Here is a 25,206-nt window from a genome sequence, read left to right on the forward strand (position 1 = left end):
TTCCAGGACAGGTCCCCTTTCCCACCCTAAAGCCCCATCCATGCAGACAGGGCAGGCAGGGGATGCCATGAGCAATTTACTCAGGCAGCAAAACCCCCGGCGCTTCGCCTGGCCCGTGCTGCTGCCTCTGTGAAATTTGATTAGTGCCATTCGCAGCGACTCCCTTGTTAGCCTGACTGGCACGGTACAAATCTCGTTAGACCCGTAGGATCTTTAAGCGAAGTCCGGAAGGTGTTTCCATTTCTTCGGTTAATGAAGAAAAATAGTGGTGGAGACGGCTGGAAGGAGCGGGGATTGCAGCAGGGAGCCGGGCTGGAGGACGGCGAGGAGAGAGGACTGTGTTAACACTGATTAATAATAAATAACCACCATAATGAGCACTAATTAATAATAGCACATGCTTAAGCAATTGATTCCCAGTGAACGACATTGTGCCGTCAAGAGTCCTCATTGCTCCAGCTAACCAAGCCAGTGGTGCTGCTGGATGCTCCCGGCCATGCCTGGGTTGCCCGGGGTCTGGAGATGGGAACCAGCCCTGTCACGGACGGGGATCATCCCTCGCTGCCGTAGGAACAGACCCAGGAAAGGACGGGGAGCCATGGGCTATGGAGCATCTCCCGTCCCTCAGTGCACCCTGCTGCATCCTAAATCTCTGCCCGTGCCAGCCAGCAGGTCCCAGGGCACGGCAAGATCTGCCTTGCTCCATGCTCTTCCTTGGTCCAATGTTCACTCACTGGAAAAACCTGCTAAAGACTTGGTTTTTTCTTTTTTTTTGACCAATTTTAGGTGTTTCTGCACAGGGAGCATCCCTGTGCCCTGCGTGATCCCAGCCAGGGTGGGCAGCAGAGCCCACCGCTGCCTGCACCGGGGGAGCACGGCTGCCGGGGACCTGTTTGTTTCCCGGCCCCTTCAATTCAGCGTGTGATAGATAGATTGATACGGAGCTTTAATCAGTGTAATATATAAAGCACTTAATTTGCCTTATTAAAAGTCTGCACTTTGGATTTTCAGGATCCAGGAAATTAACTCAAGCACCTAAGCATTTATTTGATTGAAAGAGATTATAAATAATTCATGCCTTTTCTTTGCCTTCAGAGGCAGACCTGCCGGGGCGGTGGGGGACCGGCAGCGGCTCCCGAGGTCCCTCCGTCGCGGCGATGGAGCCGGTGTGCACCGGAGATGGCCTGTGCAGGGTGATGGGCACCAACAGAGCCTGGGGCAGCCCTGGGAGACCTTTCTGTGCTGAGGGACCATCAGCTGATGGGGAATCGGGGCCAGTGCCTCTCACTGTGCCCGGCTGAGGGGCTGGATGTCTCCTAGCAAGGGCTGTGCAGGGCTGGAGGTGGCTGGGAGGAGGAGGAGGAGGAGGAGGAGGAGCAGGCTGACCCAGAACAAGTCAGGCTGTGTCAGGCCGCGTACTGGTCTCACTGTACTGGGAGGAGAGGACCCAGCCACTAAAATCCCCAGGACAATAAAGCTGAGTATTTCATCTATAATTCAGAGGCGCTAGAACGTGGTTTTATTAAAAAAAATTAAAAATAAAAACGTGGCTGAGACAGTAGAAATTTATGCCGCTGTTCTTGCTGAGCGAGGATGTGGCGTGACCTTCGGACAGGCACGGTGCCCAGCCCTGGCCGCGACGCTGGCTGCTGGCGGGGGCCGAGAGCAGGCACGTCCCGGGGGGGCTGGGGGCTGCGTGTGGCCACGGTGCCGTCTCGGCAAGGGCTGAGCGGGCGAAGATGGGTGCGAGTGAACAGAAATCTGCAGGCAGGGTGTGTTTGCTGGGTGAGCTGTGCATTGTCCGGTTGCCTTCGAGGTGTGGGGTGTGCTTCCCCGGGGGTGCGCATCGCCAGCCGGCGTGGGCTGAGCATCCTGGGGCTGTGCATCGTCCGGCTGCATTCACGGTACGGGACGTGCATCCCCGGGGGTGCGCATCACCAGCCAGCACGGGCTGAGCATCCCGGGGCTGTGCACCGTCCTGCTGCCTTCACGGTGTGGGACATGCATCCCTGGGGATGTAGGGGGGGGGTTCCATGGCATGCAGAGCTGGGGTTCCCGAGGTTTGACCGGACGAGGAGCGGGGAGCTTGGGGTCCGGTCCGCAGGAGCAGGGTGCACGATGCTGGCCCCAAGGCTGCGGGATGCGAGTGGAGGGGCTTGCGGGGGGCACCCCTGCCCGGCCGCTGCCTGCCCTGCCCGTACGGCGGGCGCACACTGCCCTCCAGCGGGCGCATCCCGGCTGCCGGCCCCGCAGCTGGCCAGATGTGCCCCGCCGCTCCGGAGGGATGCTCGGGCGGAGGGGTGCGCTGAGCTGGGGAGGGGGGGGGGGGGGGTCTCAGCTCTGCTGGGGAAGGGGACGGGCTGTGGGGGGGCCGCCATCCGCTGGACGGGGAGGGGGGTCCTCTCCTCCTCTCCTTCCCCGTCCCGCTCACTGCAGGTTCCTCCTCTTTGCAAACTTGAGGGCCACATTGTCGTACTCGGTGTCCCCCAGCCACTCCTTGCCCTGCAGCAGGAAGGGCTGCCGGAGAGGGACGGGTCTCTTGGGCACCGCGTAGTCATCCCGCTGCGGGTTGTAGGGGTACTCGTGCCCGGCGGGCTTCTCCGGGGCTGCCTGCAGCCTCCACGCCTCCCCCTTCACCTCCTCGGGCTCATCGTAGACGGTGTGGGTGGACAGACCCTCGGGCTCGTCGTAGATGTGGTCGGGTTTGGCGGCGGTGGGGCGCAGCGGGGGCTGCTTGCCCACTTGCCCCCTCGTCTCCCTGATGCTGTCATAGAAGGGGTCGGGGACCTCCTCGGGGTAATGGACCAGGCTGCCGAACTGGCGAGCCACGAAGGTCTTGGCGATGGTGTCAAAGGGGATGGCATACTCGGATTCGGCGGCCGCCTTGGCCGGAGCATCCTGCCTCCGGCCCTTCTCCAGCACCGGGGGGTTCCCCCGGCGGAGGGAGTTGCAGGGCTCGGTGTAGGGGCCATCGGCACCACGGGAGGGCAGGAAGGCGCCCGACAGCTCCCCAGCCCCGGAGCAGCTGCTGGGGGGCATCGGCAGCTTGCCTTTTGGCACCTTCCCCTCCCAGGTGGGCTCCAGCGAGGGGCACTTGGTGCTGCCGGGCTCCTCGTGTCCCTGTCCCCAGCTGGGCATCTTGGCGTGGCCGAGCGGCCGGGAGGCATCGTCCCCGGGGCCACCCCGCCGCGGCTCCTCGGCCCCCCGACCCCGATGCACGTTGATGGCTGACTCGATCGCCTGGAAGATCTCGTTGCCTTGCCTGGTCTCAAACTCAAAGTTGCCTTCTCCAGATGCGCAGCGCCGGCCGGCCTCAAAGGAGAAGGTCACCTGGGGAGGGAGAGGATCAGGTCCCCGTGCTGCGTCCCACTGCCAGCCCACCCTTCCCGGATCCCGCTTACCTTATCCCGCCCGAAGCGCCGCAGGAAGCGGTAGGGCCAGCTGTAGAGGATCTCCAAGGTCTGGAAATCCTGCAGCTCCAGCGCCTCCTCTCCGGCTTGCAGGATGCACCTACCCCAGAGCCGGCAGCGCTCAGAGGACTCGGTGGCCCTCACCGTCACCTCGAACGCCTGCTCCAAGCCACCTGGGGACGGAGAAGGGCGGCATTTAACACATGCAAGGAGCAGAGCTCCTTGCTGCAAGAGCAGAGTTGCATCTCTCACCCCAGAGAGGTGCCGTGGGGCTCATGACTCCCCGCAGCCGGGGCGGTGGGGAAGCAGTGTCCGGCCGATAAGGGCTCGAGGGCTCCGGCCACACGGGAGCCGCCTGATAACGCAGCGAAACCCAGCCCTGCCAAACCGCGGAGCAGGAAGAAGCTATTTTGGGAGATTTTCCACCATGCTGCCTGCACGTAGCTGCGGCGGGGTCTGCTCCGTGGTGCAAAACCGGCCGAGGCGCCTCGGGAAGGGGAGGGTGATGAGACGCTGCGGGACACGCGCTGCCTCCTGCGCAAGCAAACCCAGCTCCACTGCACCTTCCCCGCCTCCCGCTGCCTACCTTTGCCTCGGGAGCTGTAGAGGGAGTTTTCCTCCATGGAGAACCCGCTGTCGGTGCCCAGCAAGCTCTGCTGGCCATCCTTGCCTGCTGCCTGCTCCTCCCTGCTCCTCTGCCCAGGAAAGAGCAGCGGGTGAGCGAGAGCAGTGCACGGTATGCCCCCAGCCCGCCCCATCGCAGCAAACCCCTCAGATTCCCCTGCGTGGATCCCGTTGTATCCCGTGCCCTTGTTATCCCTGTCGGGTGCGTACCGGGAAGGCCAGCTCGCACAGCTTCTGGATCCAGTCGGCCGCCTCGGTGCCGTCAGCGGCCAGGAGGTACCGCTTGTCGGTGGTCTCCAGCAGGAAGGGGACAGTCTCCTTGGGGCAGCCGGTATCGCCGCTCGCCTCCGCCACGTGCACGCAGTCGCTCAGCTTGACCAGCCGCTTGCTGCCCTCGCCTTTCCGCAGCTTCTCGGCGGCTGGAGGTGCCGAGCCCTCGAAGAGCTCCAGGCGGGCGGTGGAGCAGGAGCTTTCCCGGTACAAGACGCCCCAGAACTTCCTCCATTTCTGCCATAGGGAGAAGCAGCGAGAGGATCGAAAGCCCAGCATCGGCCAGCTCTGCTTTCACCCTTCCAGGAGTTGTCATCCCCTTGGGATCATGCATGAGCCCAGGGCAGGACATCGGTGCAAACCTCTCCAGGGTCCGGGCAGGGTCTCACACCCTCACCCAGGCGGGCTGGCCAAAGCTGGGGGTGAATAAACTGGGCGGCGTGGGGAAAAACATCCCCGACACCCAGCCGGCAGCCTGCAGCAAGACTTTCCTAGCTGGGAAAGGCACCGACAGCATCCCAGCCTCACCCGGCACCGGGATCCGTCCCACGCCTGCCCCTAACCCTGCGGCACCCAAAAGCTGTGCCGACGGCCCCCCGCTGCTGAAGGACTTTCAGCCCCTCGTTTGCTCCATCTTCCCTGAAAACACCGACTTTTAAACGATTCCTGCCTCGCCGTCTGAGGAGGCAGCAATTCACGGCACACCATGCGTGGGAGGCACCGGCTCCGGCGGCGGCAGAGGGGAAGTGGCGGGAGAGGAAGTCTTGCACCGAAGTCAGAGCATCCTCCACGGCAGCTCCCCGCACCGGGGAACCGCCGGGCCCGGCAGGTTTTGCCAAAACATGGCACCCTTTTGCCGGGGCGCGTTTCTGGAACCCGCCGCAGGGGTGGCTTCTGCCCCGTCCTCCGCCGTCGCAGGCATCGTGCGTGGCGGCAGCTGCTTCGCTGCAGGAAGGCGATGCTCTGCCTGCCGCCCTGCCTGCTCTGCCCTGCCTGCTCTGCCCTGCCCTGCCCTGCCTCGCACCCGCCCTGCCCGTGGCATTTTGAACCCCTGCAGAGGTTGTTCATGGGGAGAAAGTCTTGGCTTTGCCTTCTGCCCCGGGCACGGAGCCGGAGACACCCAGGCTGCTCCTTCCCTTTCTTGCACAAGAGCGGTGCCGGCGGGAGCCGTTGCCAAACCCGGGCTATTATCAGCCACTGGAGCAGCACGGCTCTGGGGGTTGCATCAGTTTATGCCACAGCTCTGGCCCGCTTTGCAGAGCCTCTGCCGGGGGCGGGGGGTCCAGCTGAGGCGGGTTTCTCTTTGCAATGTGTCCCCAGCGCCTTCCATTCCCCTGCCCGTCCCAACTGGCCCGACGTGCTGGTGGAGAGCCGAAGGACGGTTGGGGAGCCAACATCGCGTTCCCTTCGGATGCAACCCGCCTGTACCCCCATGTCCAGCTTAGCCGAGCCCCCCGTGGCTCTTCCCCGGGGACCGAGCCCCCCCGCCACCTTCTCACCTTCCCGAAGGTCTGCTGCAGCTGGAGGCAGAGCACACCCTGCTTCACCACCGCCTCCTCCATCCTCCTCCAGCCACCAGCATCCTCCTGTGCCGCTCCTCCGCCGCCGTCCCCCCCTATCCCACAGCTCCGGGGGAGTCCCGGCCCGGCCGCACACCCCTGTCCCGCCGCAGCGCTGCCGTCGTGCCGGGTCGTGCCGTCTCAGCATGTGACGTGCGGTCGGGTTCTTCTGTTTCCTACGCTCGCGTGGTATGAGCTCCGGCTTCCTGTGCCTGTGAGCTTACCATAAAGGGCAACCGGCGGCACAGCCGCGGCAGAGCCGGCCGCACGCCCACCCCGACCTGTGATGCCGGCTGCCGCATGCCCACAGCATCGCCGGGCACCGGGCAGCCCCGCCACGGGCAGCCCCCGGCCGTGCCTCAGTTTCCCCATCTGTGAAATGGGTCTAGAGGCAGTTCTGAGGGCTGCCCCGTTGGGATAACGACCCCCCAGCTCTGTCGATCTGCCCATTTCCAGGCATCCCAGCCCGACCCAGTGCTCCCAGTAAGGGCAGCGCAGCCCCCAGCCCCCAAACTGGCCATGATGCAGCTGGGAAGGCAGGGAGGGGGCGAGCTGGGGAAGGCGACGGCTCGATGCGGAGGAGGGAGGAAGAGGTTTGAGGCTGCGGGCAGCACCGGGGCGTTGTTTGGTGCCCGGGGACGGGGACGGGGACGGGGACGGGGACAGGGACAGGGACGGGGACAGGGATGGAGATGGCAGGGGCTGGATGGGGAGCTGGGCTGGTGGAGCACTGTGGGGTGCAGCCGTGGGGGGGACCCGGAGCACCCCAGCCCTCGGTGCATGGGGACCCGGCAGCGCTGGGCACCCACGGGCACCTCAAGCTTCACCCTCAGGCCAGGAGAGGCCCCCATGTCTGCACCCCCCCTGCAAAGGAGCACCCAAGGGTGCCGGGGCTGGGTGCCCGGCCAGGAGCTGGGCCGGCAGCGCTGGGGCTGAGCCACCACCATGCAGCCCTGGCTGCCGCCTCGGCACTGGGCCAGGGCTGGTGGAGGCACGAGGCGTGCCCCTAGCTGGGGCAACTGGGAGCACTGGTGCAGGGGCTGGGGTAACTGGGAGCATTGGTGCAGGGGCTGGGGTAACTGGAGGCACTTGGTGCAGGGGCTGCTGGAGCACTGGTGCTGGACTGGGGTAACTGGAGACCACTAGTGCAAGGAACTGGGTGCAGGGACGTGGTTGCAGGACATTGGGTGCACTGGGGCTGGGTGCTGGGGGCACTGGAAGCACTGGTGCAGGGGCTGCTGGGGCACGAGGCTTGTCCCTGGCTGGGGTTACTGGGGGCCACTGGTGCAGGGAACTGGGGGCGCGGCTAACACAGTTGTCAGGCACTGGGAGCACTGGTTCGAGACACTGGGGGCCCTGGAAGCAGGGTGGGGCGGGGGGCCGCTGGGGCCCGCCGGGCGCGCGGCCCCTTTAAGCGCCATGTCAACAAAGCCCGCCCCTCCCTCCTCTGCGTCGCTGCCGTCGTGACGTCACCGGCGCTGCAGCGGGCGCGCAGCGGGGCGGGGCGGGGGGGCGTGGCGCTGCGCGCGCCGCCGGCGGGGGCGGGGTCGGGCGGTCGGCGCAGGCGCGGCGGTCGGCGGGGGCCGTCGCGCGTGCGCGCGGGCGTGGGGGGGGGGGGGGGAGGCGGGCGCGTGCCGGGCCCGGCGGAGGCGGAGGGAGCGGAGCATGAATGGAGCAAAATGGCGGATCATGTGCAGGTGAGGGGGGGCCGCGCCGCGGGGCCGCCCGTGGGGCCGGGCGGGATGCGCCTCCCCTCCACGCCCGGCCGGCCTGCCGCGGGGCCGGGCCTCGGCGGCGGCGCGGGTAGGCTCGGCTCGGCTCGGCCCGGCCTGGCGCGGTGAGGCCAGGCCCGGTGAGGCCCGGCCCGGCCCGGCCCGGCCCGGTGCGGCGGGGGTGGCAGCAGGCCCGCAGGCTCCGCGGCGCGGTGGAGGTGCGCCGCCGCCGTGGTTCTCCGTATTCCCCCGCGGCAGCGCGGCTCCAGCCCTCCGCCGCGTGTGGGCCGGGCGGCGGGGGGGCGCGGGCACTGGCATGGCGGGCGCGGGGGCGAGCGGCCTTGCTGGGCCGGCGGCGCGGCGCCCGCCCCCCCCCCTCTCCCTTCTCCCCGGGCGGTGTTTGCCGGCGAGCCCCGGACGGCTCCAGGCTTTGACGTGTGTCACCGCCGGGCCCGGCCCGGCCTCCCCGGGGCGAAGGGCCGCCGGGAGGACGACTTCACCGGAGGAGGGCGGCTGCAGCCGCCGGTGTTTACCGGCCGAGCGGCCTTTGCCTCCTCCCGCCGCCGCTGTGGAGTTTTCTAGCAACGCCGGTAGCAAACATTTGGGGCAAGGAAACTCGGACCCCCCCCCCCGCCTTGGAAACGAACAACCGGCTCTGCTCCGGCACCCGCCGCTGCCAAAGCCCCGTCTCTACCGGCCCTCTCCCGGTGTCTTTGCGGGAGCCTGGCCCCTGCAGCCGCCGTCCCTCGCCCCAGCTTTGGGTTTTGCATCCTTGCTTTTCCCAGCCGTGTTTGTTTTATTTTCCAGCTGCGAGGGAGACTTGGCATTTAGGTAAACTGTTTTGATTGCCGTTAAAAACAAAACCCTGCGTGGATAAGTGTGTTGCTGTCGCGGACAGGAGCCGGGAGGCGTATCAAAGGTGACAGTGGCTTTCACAGAGCCAGGCTTGCGTGGTGGGATGGAAAACCCTCTGAAGCGTCAGTGCTGTCACTGACAGAAAAAGTAAAAATAGGTACAGCTGGGGGAAACGGTGAGGTTTTTTTGCATAATATTGTAGTTGAACTTGCACAGGATTTGCATGGTCTCCAAAAGACTGGCTAAACTGTAATGACACTTGTAGTTACATATTATCTATGCAACTTTTAAATAAATATATTCTTCACATGATACCCTTGTGAACCACAAGGGTGAGCAGTTTATTAACTCAGAATAGAGCCGTGCAGCTCTCGGGTTGTCTGGCAAGGTTGCTGGCAAATGTCTCTTGGGTAATCTCAGGGGATGAGAGGAATTACTGCATTATTAAACAATTCACAGGCTCTAAATTTATTGAAGAAACTCTGAATTTGTTTGCCGTGAGTCAAGCCCTACCTTTAAAACTTAGCTGGCAAGCCTGTGGTTTGACGCTGAAGGCAGGTGAAACAGCTGCTCTTGTTGCTTTAAAACTGTGCTCCATACCCTGCTTTTCTTTGTTAAATATTGAATTGAGCAAATGGAAGTTTGAGCTGTAAGAACAGGGTTGCAATTGCTGTGTTCAACTTGGTTAGTTAAAGTTTAACATCAGAGGCTTGGAAGATGTTCCACTCGGAGGAAAACTGATTTGCAAATACGGTTAAGGCACCTGCAGCTTGGTGCAGTTCCTGTACAGGACAAATATAGCTAACAAAATTGTTACGTGCTGTAACTGGATGGGGTTTGTTTGCTTTTTATTGTCTATCTCTTCTCCCTGCTCCAGGTAAAGGCATTAAGCGGTAGCTCTGAGGAGCTTTCCTTCAGAAAGGAGAGCACGAGGTTCCCTTCAAAACTGATTTTGGATTTTTGTGGCTGGAGGAAGCAGGGGGGTTTATTAATAGATTAAATTTTTGGTGAGAGGTCTTTCCATAGCCCGAAACGCCAGTCTTTTGGACATAAGATTTGAGCGAAGTTGCAGAGGCTCCCCTATCAAACATCATGTTCATTTAACAGAATGGTTATTGAGTTATCCAGCGTCACGGGGAGATGTTGACTATCAGTGTGAATAATTGAGAGTGTTGTTTTTATGGCATATGCTGTGGGAGTTGGTCCTGTTTTAATAGGAACAGGGATTTGCAAATAAATACTGGCTGTCAAAAGCTGCGCAGAATTTAGCAGGTTAGTAATGTCTTGCTGCTGCTTCATGAGAGCTTTGGTTTGGGTGTTACGTGTTCACAGTGGAACTTCCTGGAGTTGTACCTGATGTGCTAATACGTGGTGAAGCACAAAAACATTATTTATAGACTACATCTATGCTGAAGTTATTTACTTTACAATGTAGAGCAACAGTAAGGATAAAGACAAGCTTTTAAGGCCATAATGAAAGAAAATCTCATGTTCTCATCTTTACAAAATAGACATGCAAATTGTGAGCGAGCCCGCCAGTTTTGTTGGTGGGAATCGCGTAGTCAAAGCTGGCTGTGGTGCTTTCCTGTTGAGCAGCTCTTCAAGGGGGGACTGTTCAGCGTCTGGAAACAAAGGATGCAGTGATACTGATACAGGAGCAGAGAGAATCAGATGATTTTGTGTGGCTGAAAAGAAGTCCTGCGGTCTTAAAGCAAATTGCTGTACACCAACTTTGCCACTTCTCAAAAAACTCATATGACCTTGCTTTGAATTAATAGTTCTGTCTGTTCCAAGTCTTGTAAGCATCACTTAAACTTGCTCACAGTAGAGAAGGAGGAAAGCAGTGAGGATGTCATTGAAATTAGCTTTGTGGGCAAATATGAATCCCCTTCCCCCTTTTTTTCCCCCTGTTGGAAACAGATTTATGTCATCTTTGTTTTTCTTCCACTTTCCTGGCCCCTTAGATGTTTCCCATGGTGCTGCCTTAACATGGGATGCACTTACCGAATGCGAATAGCCCTGTGGGAGAATGTTTGTTGCAGGATGATGATGATGAATTCTGTGACTTTGTGTATTGAATGTTTCATTTGTCTTGAATTTAAAAAATCATTGCACTGATTAAAAATTGTTGTCACTTCTACGTTGTGTTCTCAGCAGCTTGACTCCAAGTTGAAATGAAAGAAATTTGGGCCAGTGTGAGGTAACAAGACAGGTGCTGAGGTGGCTACTTGTAAGAGAAAAGTAAGAAATCTGGCATCTAAAAAGGAAATTGCATCCCATTTTTTGCTTCCACACTATCTGATTTTAGGTTCAGGACTGGGTGTTTCAAATCCCAGAGATTGGCACAGAGTTTTCCATCTTTTTAACTGTTAAATGAGCTGACGGCGCTTTGCTCCAAGCTGGAAAACTTCCGTGTTTGGAGCAGTTGTGTGTTTGTGCAGGTTCAGTTCTGGGGCCTCCAGATGCACCGGGTGGGCTGCAGACAGAAGTGACTTCTTTCATCTCAATGCAGTTGTGGAGGAAACTCGGTGGAAAAAAAAGTCATACAAAAGTGTGTTCAGCTAGGCATTCTCGTGTCGCATCCACCACGTGTTGGTAATTCACAGAAATGGGTCGCACCATGTCAGTGTGAGGAAGGACACGGGGATTTTCTCACCAGTGTTGGATGCTCCTTTGTGCTGTACTCGTGTCCTGAGGGGGACATGACTTGGTTTTTTGAGACTGTTTCCTAGGGCAATTCCTTCTCCATCCCTAATAGGACCTGAATTTCTTTTTCTTGTGTGTTTCTGTATTCTAAAGGATGTTGTTTTGGCTCAAACACAAAATCTAATTTGGCTCTAGAAATCTATAACATTCGGCTTGCTCCAGAGGAAACCCTGGAGATTAAGATGTGTGTTTCCCATTTGATATCTCAGTAACCTTGCACTTGCTTGGTAAAAGAGTCACGATGTAGCCTGCTGCCCAACTGCAAATTGCTTAGAATACTTTTTCGTTTGTTTTAGTTCAAGCTTTTACCTTCTGTGTGTCATTGGACTGGCTGAAAGCTCTTACTAAGGAATTGTGTTTATCTCAGAATAGCCCAAGGGAATGCTCTGGACCTGGGGAGGTGGAAACACTGGTTTGACTAAAAATAGAGCTGGCAGCATTTCTTTTGCAAATTAGGCGCTTTTTTTTAAAGTTATGCGCTTTTTTAAACTGCACTGTTTGGATGCTCAGCACCAAAGTTGCAGAATATCAGTGGTAGGTGTTGAGAGTTGGATTTCAGCTGGAAGGTGGAGGGATACGGTTGCAGTTCCATATCTCAAGATCTCGGCAGCCAAACTTTGATGTCGTAAAAGTGGATGCTCCTTTTCAGCTCTGGGGACTCCACGGCCAGCAGTTTATTCCTGGTTCCCCAGCCGACATCTGGAGTGTACTTTGGAGGTCCCTTAGGTAGCAGGTAAGGTGTCCAATACACAGCTCCCGGCAGCAGCCCCAGCCCGCTGTGCCTCTCCTCCAGACGATGGAGTTTTGAAGCAGCCCAGATGGGAAAGGAGAACGTGGTGGCTTCATTGTGGGTATTCATGCTCATTAGCAGCCTGCTGAGAGACGGGCTCGGGGTGAAATCCTGGCCTCATTGAAGCCTGCGGGAGATTTTGTCACTGAATTCAGTGGGCTGGAGCTACTCCGTGTTTAAGTTATAATTCTATCCGTAATAGTTCACCTGAAGATCTCAAAACTTCTGTAGCACAAAGCGGGAAGGCAAACCTCAGTTCGGTGTGAGCTGGGTGCCTGCTATGACAGTAAAAGAAGGGCAGAGAGGAGTGGAGCGGCCAGGTCGGGGCTGTGAGCGTGCTGTCAGATGGCTGGTCTCCTCTCCCTGCTTTAGCGACCGAGCTAAGTTCCCTCGGGTAGACAACGCTAATACAATTAAGGAGGATTTGTTCATTTTAATCATTTTAGGAGAACACTGAATGCTCTGTAGCTCAAGAACTTTATTACTGTTAATGTCTCGTTGCCCTTGGGTTTGGGCAGTGCAGTGGTGTTTTATGAGTCTATAGGGCTCAGGCCTACTAAAGCAAAGTTCAAGAAGTTACATTTTTACTACTTAAAATTGCCAGCAAAAATGTAATTTTTGTCTTCCTGCTTCTAAGCTGTGGTTTCGAGAAGGCATTTATGAATAGTTTGTGATCCTTTTCCGGTGGTACGGTTGTTTAGCTTAGTTGCAAGAATCTAGGTTTTTTTGTAAGAGTAACCAGTGTTATCTGTGTCTGAGGTCACTCTCATTTTTCCCAACATAATTATGCTGGTGCATCTCTGGCCTTTTGTGCAACAGCCATGCTGGTACAGCCTGGCCCCTGCGACGCTCTCTGCGCATCTTCAGCTTTGATTTGCAAGAAGGGTTTTGTTATTTCTTTGCTTATCTAGCTTTGGCACAGCTGGCTTTTTCTCGAGGGTGGGTTTGCAGTCTGGGAAAAGACCACCTGAAAAATTTTTTTAGTTTTCCAGTCAAGCCTGGTTGGTGTAACCTCTGAAAATGTAGAAGTCAAACACACCGAGGTGTTAACATGATAACGTGTTGCTCACAGCCTTCCTATCTCCGATAGCCTTAAGTCAGAGCCCGCTGATTGGGCAATTAGCGGGTGGTAGGTCCTTTCTGGCTTGCTTTGGGTTCTCCCTGTTCTTGATTGTGCAAGGAATATAGGAGTTAGACCTTCTTAGAGGGAAGAGTTTTAATTAAATGCTTCTTACAGCTTCGAAGTGAGACCAGACCATAAGGATCAGTCACTCACTGAATTGATGGTTGGTGTGGCCTCATGCATGCACTTGTTGACGATGGTGGTGGTCTTGTTGGTTATTTTTAGTATGTATTAGTTCTGACAAACTAGTATAAGGTACTGTTGGAGGACAGTTGCTAAACCACCCAGAAAATATCTCAGCAGAAGCTTGACATTTTTGCTTTTGTTTCTCATTGAGGACAACATGTGAAGTTTATTCATGCTCCCTGCTAACTCCGGTAATGGTTTGCCAGTGGGAAGCTCGTTGCCCTGGTGTGGTCAGGATAAAACATCAGCTTTACGCTCTGGTGCTTGACATCTTACTGGTAGCATACTTTGAATATTGGGTGATGTAAGATCTCCATTATAAATGTGCTTTGATAGTCTGATCCTTGTCTTCCTTTTCCCCTTGCCTTTTGTCCTGCTCTGGAAATCAGAAGTAATTCTCCAGGCTAAAAAATGTGCTGTGCTTCAGAAAAATAACGTGCTGCAGTTGAGTGCCGTGAACAAGAAGTATTTTTTAGTGGCTCTTTGACAATTTAAACTATTTTTGGGTGCAATTGGCCAGTGATTGCACTGTGTAATGTGTTCTCCTGTTGTTTATAGCTGCTCTGGGCTGTGTCTTCTGCAAAGTTGCCCACGCTGCAGGTGGGCAGAGGAGAGCACCGTGCCAGGACATCCCTGCGTGCCGCGTCGTGTATCATGCCGCAGTACCTGGAGCAGGAGGGCTGGTTAAACATTACACTGTGTGCTTGCGGGGCCGTCTGGCTTACCAGGACTTACCTGGTACGAGTCTTGCATGTAAATCAACACGCAGCTCAAGACTAAAAAGTTATGTTTTAGCACTAGAAGAGAAAAACATGTTTCATCTTTTAACAGACTGCCTTCTCCCCTTTTCCCTTGTTTGAGATCATTCAAACTGCGTATTTAGTGTAAGAGCACTTCTTTCTGCTCGCAGCATTTTGGTAGTTTAAAGTGTAATTGTGGGTTTCTAGCTGAACTTTTTAAATTAAAATTTACAGTTCTGTTATTAACATGTTGTTCAGTATTCTTGTATAATTTATTAGTAACACAAGAACAAGAAAATCAAACAAGAAGGTATTGACAAGAATCAGACAGGCAAATTGTGTCCTTACCTGCCTGTTTCAGCTGAGTACTTTGCTAGTTTGAATAGTATCTTAATTTGATTTCTTGTAATGGGGAACTTCTGGTTACTGGATGAATTCTGTAAAAGGAGATTTCTTTTCTTTTTTCTTGTGAAGAAAGATTTCTTTCCCACTTTGGCAGGTCAGAAAGCAAATCTATCACGTGTATGTGTCTGTGTAGCCAGGCAGCAGGAAGTGAAGGTAGGATCGGTAGCAATTGCTTTCTTTTCTGTTTTTTATTTAACTTGTATTGTTTTTATTCCATGCCTGGTTGGCACAGCACCCGTACTTGTCTCAGATTGTGTTGACTGATGAGCACCATTGCTGTTGCTGCCTTCCTTACGGTCGTGGCTCACCAGTGCGAGGTGACTTGGTACTTTGCCACCCTTACAGCCACTGGGCAGCCGTGGAGAAATCTGAAGGGGCTGGACTGTCTAACACTAATGATTGCCTTCTTCCTTCTAATTGTAGGATTTAAAATAATGTTGTTCTAGGGATTTTAAAATGGTGTATAAGGCACAAAGGTTGTGAAGCATTTCATGGATGTTTCTGTGCTGCTCATTAACATAATATCTCTGTTTATAGCTGAAATGGGCTCTGGCCTTGTAACTCAGCAATGGAGAACAGGCTTTAACCTGCTCTCGTCCAAGTTTCTTTGTAGCTCTGGAGTCATGTCTCTTGAGATGGGAGAATATATTGGGAGGGAGAGAGCGATCCTCAGCTGTTTAACTTGAACTGAATCTGATGGGGCTGAGGAGTCAAATCCACAAAAGCAGGTGATCTAGAAATCTGAACGTTTTAACATCTTTTAGCCTTTGTGGTCTCAGCAGTGAAGACTCCTGCTATTGCAAGGAAAGGGTCAGAATTCCTGTCCCAGCTGACATACTGTTTTCTGCAGCTCATGCAAGCCTTCTTGCTCCAGTTTGTCTACCTAATGTCGAACAAATCTGATCACTGATTAGGTAAGATCATCAGAAAGATTTTTCTTAGTTGAGAAATGTATTACTCAGTCACTTTATCTTGCAGCAGGATTACCAGCAGACTATGTGTTTTCTTGTTTTGTAAGATCAGTTTATAAAAGAAGTAGCCTCCATTTTTCTGCTAAACACCTCCACTTCAGGATCATCTTTAAGTCCTTTCGATCCTTTTTATCTATTGCCAGTAAAATGAGCTCTGCATCCATATACCCTGTGGACTCACAACTCTAGATCTGCAGAGGATTTATGTCTGTCCTGCAGTGGCATTTTCTGTAATGTATGGTTCTTGAACACACCTTTTACGTGGCTTACTCCACAGCCCATCATTTTGACTTAATTATTCTGTTTCCTATATTCCCATTGGACAGGGGTGTTATTACTGTATCATCTAAGTGTTTTGGTGGTATTCCTGTTTGAAAACTCTGTGCCCTTGTATCACCAGTTCAGAGTGTTTGTGAACACAGTGATTACAGGAGTTGTAGTCCAAGGACATTGTATTGGAAAATACTAATTCTGTTGTTTCCCTTCTAGCACTTGATAATGTCTGTAGCCGACACTAGTTTAACCAGTAAGTTGAAGGTGATTTGCAGTGCTTGGATTATTTTGCTGTTTCTGAATGGTGAATTTGAGCAGTCCTGTAGTAGCTTTAGTATTTCATATGATCAGAGTGCCTCCAGAGTATTTAGAAGACTTCTGTTTTCTCCTGAACCATCATCTCAGAGCACAGCTTAAACAAATTCACATGCTATATGCCTAGTGCGGACCTGTCAGTGTGTGGGGCTTGGTTTTGAGTTGTTGGGGTTTTTTGGTAGTTGATTCCCATTTGGGTAAAACGCTTACTGCTCGCAGCGCCTCAATGTGTGGTATTGACTGTTGCCCCCGAAGGGGGCTTGTTCTGCAAAGTTAGTGCCCTGAAAGTTGTCTGTTGTCTCTGATAGAGAAGATGAGACCCAGAAATTTAAAAGACAGCTTGCTTCACTGCAGCTAGCTTACCCAGTAGTGCAGTTGCCTTAGTTTTTCTCCCTAGGCTCTGATATCTGCCATGAGACTCCTTACCTTCTGTTCTGTGTCCTGAATGTGGTGGGATGAGGCAATGCTGAAGACTTTTTTTTTTTTTTTTAAGAGGAGGACTCTTTCCTCCTCTGAACCAAATGCAAAGCAAGCAGGGGGATCTGTGACCTCAGAAGCAATTTTCAGTTCATTCAGATCATTTTGTAAATGAGCTGTTCTTCCTAGAGTTCAAGGAAAAAATATTACTCAGTTAAAACTGTCAGAAGAATAGAAGGTGTGTTACCGGGTTTTGTGTGGTGCTCCAAAGTGGCGTTCCGTAGGGGTTATCCTGCTATCTAAACAAATCAAAAATAATCCCCCCCAATGCTTACAGTACCATTTAGAGAAGAGCATTGTTCCATTGCTCCAGCTCACATCATGTGGTGGCAGTGCTTTGAATCTGTCCGTACCTTATAGACCTGCACGGGCAAAGAACTGTGGTGCCTGTTGCCTGATTTTTCTAGTTTTGAGACACAAAACATAGGCTGTCTCCTTCCAAAATAACCGTCTAAGGTGTCAGAGGTGTCTTTCAGACTAGATACCCAAAGTCCAATTCTGTTTGTTCTCTAGGACTGTATTCACACCTAGAGGTATCCAGACTGTAGAGTTACTCCTAATAATATGAAAAACATTTCTGTCTGCTGCAGGAAATGCAGCGACTTTGGTACCTGCTCGGACTGTGTGCCCACGTTACTGAAATGGGGAATGCTGATTTGCATGGCAGGACTCCTTTCTCTTTATAAAATGTTCTGTAGCTGTTATCAACAGGTAGAAGAAATTTTGAGAGGTTTAGCTCATCCAAATGGTTGCAGCTTTCCCACCTCCGTGTATCCAGCACTGTGTTGGTCCTGTGTGTGTGTTGTGCTTGCAGTTTCCTAATTTCCTGGTTGCTGCTCGTTAGGAAATGGCCAACCTTTGCCAAATGAAAAGCCCTCAGATGCACAAGGAACGTTCAGGTCTGAAAAAGAGAGGTTGGAAGTGTACGATTGCTGAAGCAGTATAGTAGCTGTGGCATATAAATTAAAAGGTAAAGAAAAACAGGACTGACTCATTCTCCCATTGTTGTAGCAAAGGTGTTGGTGCTGCTCCAGCCTCTCCTTTTTTATTCTCAAAAGTGGAGGAGCACCTGCTTGCTGCAGTTACCAGGCCAGTTGTGCTGCTGTCCTTGCCTAGGGCCCTGCTGAGTCCTCCCACTGGTAGACAGGCCTTTCTTGGGGTAGAATTCAGTAATTCATCCATTCCTAGGTATTACATCGCCAAAGGTGTCTCATTACTGCTTCAACAGCATCAGCGGGGATTGAACTCAGGAGTGGTTGTCTTAAGTTTAGTAGAAATCTGTCATGGTATAGAGGCAGTTTCTTCAAAGCAGGATGTGATTTATTGTTGCAGAAATTAGCTAACTTTTAAAGGTTGGGGGGTTTTTTAAATTTTTTTTTTAAATAAGACAAGTCGATGCTTTCAACTTCACCTTTCCTCAGGTATGGCTGGCAGATTTCCCATACAAGAAGGAGTTGCCATAGTTTACAGCTGTGCGCGTCTTCCCAGCCTGCCCACTTTTTCCTCCACTGATGGTCTAATCCCTGTCGAGTCCAGAAGCTGGCTGCCTTGGGCCATTGTATCTCTGTTGTTGTTTCACTTTTCCCGTTTGTTCTATAACAAACCTCCTCTTCTAACTGAATTATGCATTCAGGTGAGTAATGCTGCACAATTACATGTAGTGTTCAGAGAAGATAATAGGTACGTGGCCATTTTTCCATGGAAGTCAGACCTTCCAATTAGCAGTTTGAGTTGTGCATGATATCAGACTTGGTACTGCATGAAAAAAGTGCAAACCCAGAACACGGTCAAGGTGAAATAAATACTTCCAGCTGGCCGGCACTGAAAGCAGGGATGATTCTCATTTTCACTGCATCTGTTTCTTTCCTTAAAAAAAAAAAAAAAAAAAAATCTGATGCATTGTCAAACCTCTTAATTTATTTTGTGGCTGTTGGTATATGCACATGGTTTCTGCTAGCATCTGGAAGTCCTGATGATGCAGAAGTGCAGAGGTTTCTTTTGGAGATTTTAGCCCTCCATCTGTTCTACACTGGCCTCCGAGGTATAATTAGCTTCAGGACCGCTCACTTAAGACATGTCCTGTGTTAGAAAGCCAAACATTACCTTGTCTTTTCTCTCATTTCTTAGCAGATAGCTAAACAAATGGCTGTCCTTATAGAGCTGAGCCTTGATAAAATTATGCACTAGTATTTATTTGCACCCAACTAGAATATTGAAGAGTTTCTCAGCGGTTTCACCACCCACTAACAGTATCACGTTCTTGCTCTTTAAGCTTTTTGGGATAGAAGCTGCCCTGTGTAACATACAAGGTTGTATGTTGTCAGTACGAAGTGATGGGAAGTGTTAATTTGAAGTGTTTCTGTGGGGTGGTGTGTGGAGTTGCTCTAAAACGTTGCGCAGTAAAATGGCAGGGCTGAATCCTGAAGGAAGCCCTGTTCCATCTGGGCTTACAGACCATTCATCTTTGAGAAAGAAATGAGAGCTCTTTATTGATTCCCCGAGAGATGCAGGGAGATGCCTGAAAATACTAGTGCAATAAATAATTTTGAGATGTGCTGGAAGGGTGTAGGTAGGTTTGCTTTCTCTGTTATTAGTAGGGTAAATGGAAATGGGCAATTTGTTGTTCAGATTCTCTTAGCAAATGAGGGCGATGAGCCATGAGACCTTGATTTTTACAGCTATGAGTACTTAAGAAATGCATCATCCTGGTCCTTGGCAGTTAATAGTTGCATCGCTCAGCTTAAAAGCTTTTTTTCTTTTTGGATGAAATACCTGACATTCACCAAGTGACCCGAGGCGTTCTCTGAGCCTTAGTCACTTAAAACACCAGGGCCCTTTGACTGCTGCGATGCATCTTCATTGCACGGTTGCATTTGTTAAAACACAGTGTTTTGGAGCCCTGACCGCATGCTGCATCTTCTTCCTCCCTGTTTTGCTGTAAAGTCGGCAAGCAAGTGAGGAAAGCTAGCTAATGTCTACAGCTTTGAAGAGCAGAAGCTGACAGGCGCTGTGCAGCTCTGGTGCCCAGTGCCAGCATAGGACTGAACGCAAGGTTTCAGGTGCTGCGTTAGAGAAGCGTGCGCTGCATCTCGTGTTACTCGCTTTAACACCGTGTGTGCTAGGGGTGTGCATGTTTCCTGGCAAATATAGAAATCGATATTTCTTAGACATGAAATGTTTGAGGGAAAGGAAAAATGGATGATGGTCTCTTCCCACCGCCGTGATGCCACATCCTGGAGGTACGTGGGTAACTACTTCTGGGGCCTGTTGCATGCTCACAGTGAGCAAGGACATAAACATCTCATTGCCTGCCCTGCAGCTGCCCGGCGCTTGCAAAGTCTGACTTTGATTATAACATATGGGGGAATCAGTTGGGGGATATTAAAATGGATGAATGTGCTTGGGACAAAAATAACTGTATTAAACATGTTGCAGGATCTCTGGCTCAGGGAGTCAGTAACCATAAGGCAGGAGGAAGGAATGTCTTGGAAAAAATATGTGCCTGGAGGATTTACAGCAATGCACATCCTTCAGGATAAGAACCACCAGGCAGCAGAAAAGTTTGGATTGATCTTGTTAAGCCAAATACTCCATTTTAGGTGTCTGAATCTATGGGGTTATTGCTTGCCTGCTGCTCATGAGCGATCGGGGCTGGCTGTGTACGCTCCTGCTTACTTTCTGGCTCTGCCATCTTGAGTACACCGAGCACAGCGTGCGTTTCCTCAATTTTCTGAAATGGGAACTGTCAGCGTGGCGAAGTCAACCTCTATTGAACTAAACCTGCCTAGAGCTTGTTGCAGCCCTTGGATGTAAAGAGCGTTGCTTAAGCAACCGTGTAATATAAGATCAATTCCACAGCCATCCCCTGGGGACTCCTTTTAGGTAGCTGTTACTTTCCTTCTAGTATTTATCATTTTAAAGATGATCACACATTGTTTATCTTCACCATGGGGAAAACACTGAACAGTGACGAGTTTTATTTGTAGCTTGTAGTATAAATGAGATTGATAGGTTGGTGGGGGTTTTTTCCACATTTTGAGCTTCACAGCTGCTCTCAGTGGACAAGCATCTGAGGCCAAGATCATACAAAGGTGGTGCCGTATGTGGAGGAAAACTAATTTCTTCTCAATGTTTAATACTATTTAAGAAATAAGCAATAACATGATGGAAAGTTCATATGAGGCTGATGGATTGGCAATTCCTGTTGAGGACTATGCAGCCTGCGATGGAGAGAGCTTTGCCCCGTACAGGGCTCCGGTGGAAAGGAGCCCCCCGACTCTCTGTAGGTTGTTGGTCTGCAGCAAAACTTCCCTCAGAGCTTGTCGCTGTTGGGGGGGAAGGGGAGTGGAAGTTTTGCTAATCATTTGTCAAGTTTGCTAGTTTCTGACAAGTATACTTTCCCTTGTTGAAAAACACTTCTACCACATACAAAACAATGGCCTTGGAGTCAGTCACAGTGTGTGTTACATTATCCTCCGGTGCTTTGCGGTGTAGGGCTGAACTTCAGTTTGGGGAGATGGATCAAAAATATGATACTGGTTTTGGTTGGTTTGTTTGTTTGTTTTTTTCCTAGGGATACAAACTTATTCAACTTCTCTTTGCAAAAAAAAAAAAAGTCTAAGGCTTATAGACAGTGACATAATGAGATGTCATGCCTGGAAGCTGGATTTAGAACAACACTGAGATAGGATGCAGATTTCCATTAATAGGCATTAATTGCCACACTTTATTGGAGGGAAAAGCATAGGCATTGTTTGGGTCTTGGCTTCGGAGGGGAAAAAATGTGTGTGCACATAGGAGGAAAAGTGAAATGATCATTATCTATGCTCAGCTTGGAGTCGAGAGGTGGTTGTGTGAAAAATTCAGTGGCAGTTTAGGCTTTTCAGTGTGCATTTAAGACACATACTCCTAGCTGGGAGATGACCGGTGTTTCAAGTTGTCATTTAGCCTTTGTAGTGCAACGTATGAGAGAAATTGGACCACGTGGGGGTGTTTTTGTTACTGCATAAAGTACTTCGGGTGTACTAGTATGTGTTAATAGAATATGGTACGTGCAACTGTAGAAAAATCCTGGGATTTCAGTGCCGTCATGTGAGGAGCAGATAAGAGCGATTCGGAAGGCTGGGAGCCGGCATGGGAGGGGGTGTTTGACACTTGGGGCTGTCTCCCATGACTCAGCAGTTCTCCTCCTAAAAATGCCATCCCAACCGCTGCCCCACGGCTGCAGAGTCCCCGTCAGCTCCCCTGCCACCCTGAGCCCCCATCGACGCCTCCTTGCCTTCCCTCGGTGCAGAGGACTGGTTTCTTTTTACAACGAGTTTTTGGAGCTGTTCCTTCTCAAAGGAGCGATGAACACAAGTTTTGGTTAGTTGTAATTGTGCCTTTAGTGCTGTTTTTCTTCTGGGCTCACCAGCCACATACCTTTCCATCCTGTAACACAGCCCACACGTGCAGCACTAGCGGGATGCCAGAGTGTCTCCCTGTTTCAAATACTCTGCTGTCTCATGCTTTAGTCCTTATCTAGAACATGCAGAGCTCTTGCCCTGCATGATCGTTACACTATATGGAATTTTTTTTATTTTGGTTGAAAGAGTAGGTATTGCCTGGTGTCTGTAGTGAAATAATCCCCACCTACTTGCTACCCCTAATGCCCGAACATCTCTGACCTTCGAAGCTGGGTGATGGAGTAAGGCTAGCCTGATTTCTGCCCCGTCGGCAGAGAGGAAGGGAACTCCGCCATCGTCATAGTGGCAATGTTAAAATGTACTGGAAACTTAACGTTGCAAACCTGGAATGCAGTGCCAGGGCAGCTCAACTGCTCTGCCTGTCTGTGTGAGAGATAATCGAGTTAGGGCACAAGAGGAGAAAAGAAATTTATTGGTGAGACAACCCTAAAAATTATTCCTGAAGGTTTTTCATCAGAGAAATGTATTTGGTTGGATTACAGCTTACCACAAATGTTTTTTTTCGGATATTTGAGCACATTGAATTAAAAAATAAAATGACCATTCACAAACTTGAAATAATGGATGAAAACTCCCAAGTTGGGACGTCAGCTTTCCCTTTGAGTTGCCCTTGTAGGCTTTGGTACTGTACTTCAAAATACTCTCCGTCCCGCAGCTGCCTCTGCAGCTGCATATCTGGGGATACCATGAGGAAGAAGTATTGAGTGAACTTTAACTTGAGGATTGTCTGGACAGGGACACTCGGGACAACTGACACTGCGCAATAAGAGATGAGATATTAAAAATATGTTTAAAACCTGATGTGGATGCTTGGCTTAATCTAACGTGAATAGAGTGCACTTCTATTCCCCATTGAGTTGCTGGATTCACAGTCCTGGATAATTTGGACTAGCTTTTCCATGTGTTTGATTTTTTTTTTTCCCCCCACAGGAAAACTGTGCTTTAATGACCACAGTGTCATTAATGGGGCATTTAACGGTGCCCTTGTGTGCCGTATCTCTTGGGCAGCAGACGGGCTATTTGGTTGGTGTGTTTGGCTTTTTGGAGTTGTTTTGTTTGAGTCCCAGAGGTCGTGTGTTTCCTCTGGCTCCGAGGGAGTTAACTAACTGTAATCTGCAAGAAGGCTGGCACGGATCACGCACTGTGCACAAACAAGGGTGTTTTGTCATGGCAAGTGTCACACAAAAGGAGCCATGGTTATTGCCACCGAGTCCCAAACAGTCGCAGGGAGTTAGTGTTTCTCAGAGGTGTGAAGAAAGCTGGCTGTAGGGAAACCCCATTCCTGAGCTTCTCGAAGAGTTAATGCACGGTGATGTCAAACTTTTAAAAAATAGGTACTTTTTTTCCAAAATTGTAAACTGCGCTCTCTGGATCAGTGTTCATCGGTTCGGTGTGGGACCATGGGCTGCAATTCATCGCTGTCCCGCCGGGGTGGTGGAGCCGGGCTGAGCTGCTTCCCGAGGATTCGGTCCATCGTATGCATGTGGACCGAATGGTTGTGGTAGCTCTTCAAATTGATAAGCAGTTGCAAGGATTTTGGAGGTTTGGAGGAAATGGTGTTTTGTCCTTGGGCTGAAGATGATACACACAAACAGGCACCTTCCTGTATGTAGACTTTGCCAACTGATTTTAAATAACTAAACGTGGATTTGTAATGAGAAACGACAGGTGCTGACAAATGCTTAACTGGTGTTAATATGGTTTATAATGGTTTATATTAATCTTAGATTTTTGAGGATTTTCTGTGCAGAGCTTAAGTCTTTGGGTTTTCCTCTTCTCAACAACAAAACTGTATGTTGAACTGCTGCCTGGCACTTGGCAAAGTTCTCTAATTTCTCAAAAGCAGTGAAGCTGTCAGGGCAAAATTTTCCATGAGGTGGTTGTTTAAAAAAAAAATAAGAAAAATCAGAGCTCTGGAATATGGTACAAGGTAAGAGAATTTTTGCAGAGGGTCCCTCTCTGTGTTTCTTCTTACACTGTCTTATCTGCTGATCATCTCGGCAACAGAGCGTCAAAAACTTCTGTGTGCTTTTGGCGTGGAATTGCTGTGCTCGTGCATAAGAAAGCGTTCAGCTGTGTGCTGATGTTGTGCGTGAGTCCGTCGGCTGACCCTGTCGGTAACTCGGCTTTTGCATAACAATCTCTCCTCCAAAAATAAATTAGACGACTGATGCTATCCTTCTTTTTAAAAACGCACAAAAGTTATGGTATGCTTGTAATGATTTACCCTGGAAACTTAGAATGTAGCCCTAAAGCAGTTGAAAATACCTGCTTATTAATCTAGCAGTGAGAACCTGAGGGAATGTTTATATCCGTCTGTGAAGCCACTTTTTAACTAGGACACCTAAGATTTCACTGGGGGAAACCATCTGCCTGGTTCACAGTTTATGGCAAATATTTTCCAGTTGTTTGAGCACACAGAATCTGCCTGGTAGTTTTATTTCCCTTCGAATGCGTTCACAGAGACGCCGCTCAAAGGCATCCATCCCATTCTTCATTTGCTCTGTTCTGCTTTGGGTGTTTTTGGCATGTGTAGTGTAGAAGATTTAACGTGAGATCCTTCCAGCATCCTGAGATGCTGAAGTCTGTTACGGTGCCCTGCAAAGGGAATATAAACTAAGTTTGTAGGGGATTTGACACTGTATGACATAAAAGCTAGCCATGAGGATTTTTTTTGCTATTTCAAATGGGCAGGTTAGGATTATCTCCGTTACAGCACAAGATGTAAGAGGTTTTCCAGACCTCATCAGCCTCATGGTGCGGTGCGTTCAGGGTGGGTGAGTGCTGACCCTGGGAGTGGGTGCCCAAGTTTGGGTAAAAAAGGTGAAAGTGGGGAGACAACATGGTACCTTGTCAGGTGTAAGAGGTAGCTGTGAGATTTCTGTACGGATGATTTAGTAGGTTAAATGCATTTAGTTGATGGAAGAACAAACTATCAGTTGAGCGTTTTCCTTCCTTTGCACAAACAGTGAAGTTATCTATATGTGTATGTATGCGTACATATAACCTGGGTTAAAGTGCTGCATAACTACACTGTAAAGCCTCTTGTTTCTAATTGATTTGTTTTCCTGTGTTCCAGAGCCTAGCCCAGCTAGAGAACCTGTGCAAGCAGCTGTATGAGACCACAGACACTGCAACACGGCTCCAGGCAGAGAAAGCCTTGGTTGAGTTCACCAACAGTCCAGACTGCCTGAGCAAGTGCCAGCTTCTTCTAGAAAGAGGGAGTGTATGTAAAACAATATAATTGTCCAAAATGTACCTTGGTATTTTGGGCATTGATAAGGGAAATAGCCCCAAGGTCTGGTATGCAGTGTTTATATTCCAT

At 51.1% G+C, this 25,206-nt stretch overlaps 2 protein-coding genes across 3 annotated transcripts in view; one reads left to right on the forward strand and one right to left on the reverse strand.

Moving 5' to 3' along the window:
• Window positions 1-2,375: 2,375 nt before the first annotated feature.
• On the reverse strand, window positions 2,376-5,866 carry DOK2 (docking protein 2). The gene is made up of 5 exons (XM_050910336.1): window positions 5,804-5,866; window positions 4,245-4,541; window positions 3,997-4,105; window positions 3,402-3,583; window positions 2,376-3,330 (listed from the first exon to the last, which is right to left on the reverse strand). Exons 1-5 carry the CDS (start codon window positions 5,864-5,866, stop codon window positions 2,428-2,430), a joined length of 1,554 nt encoding a protein of 517 aa, XP_050766293.1. The 3' UTR covers window positions 2,376-2,427.
• Window positions 5,867-7,519: 1,653 nt separating this feature from the next.
• Window positions 7,520-25,206, forward strand: part of XPO7 (exportin 7) — a 48,945-nt gene continuing 31,258 nt past the window's right edge. For both annotated transcript variants that reach the window (XM_050910069.1, XM_050910070.1), the window contains exons 1-2: window positions 7,520-7,560; window positions 24,961-25,107. In XM_050910069.1, coding sequence (XP_050766026.1) covers window positions 7,543-7,560; window positions 24,961-25,107 — 165 coding nt within the window. In that variant the 5' untranslated portion in view covers window positions 7,520-7,542. The remainder of the gene's footprint in view (window positions 7,561-24,960; window positions 25,108-25,206) is intronic.

This window comes from Gymnogyps californianus, chromosome 23 (assembly GCF_018139145.2).
Source record: "Gymnogyps californianus isolate 813 chromosome 23, ASM1813914v2, whole genome shotgun sequence".
NCBI classification, from domain to species: Eukaryota; Metazoa; Chordata; class Aves; order Accipitriformes; family Cathartidae; genus Gymnogyps; species Gymnogyps californianus.

Excerpts from the sequence above, each read along its gene's own strand:
- DOK2 (XM_050910336.1), bottom strand. The coding sequence starts at position 5,866 with ATGGAGGAGGCGGTGGTGAAGCAGGGTGTGCTCTGCCTCCAGCTGCAG. Across the intron at positions 4,542-5,803 it reads TGCAGCAGACCTTCGGGAAG|AAATGGAGGAAGTTCTGGGG; the intron begins GTGAGAAGGTGG and ends TCCCTATGGCAG. Across the intron at positions 3,584-3,996 it reads CTACAGCTCCCGAGGCAAAG|GTGGCTTGGAGCAGGCGTTC; the intron begins GTAGGCAGCGGG and ends CTCCGTCCCCAG.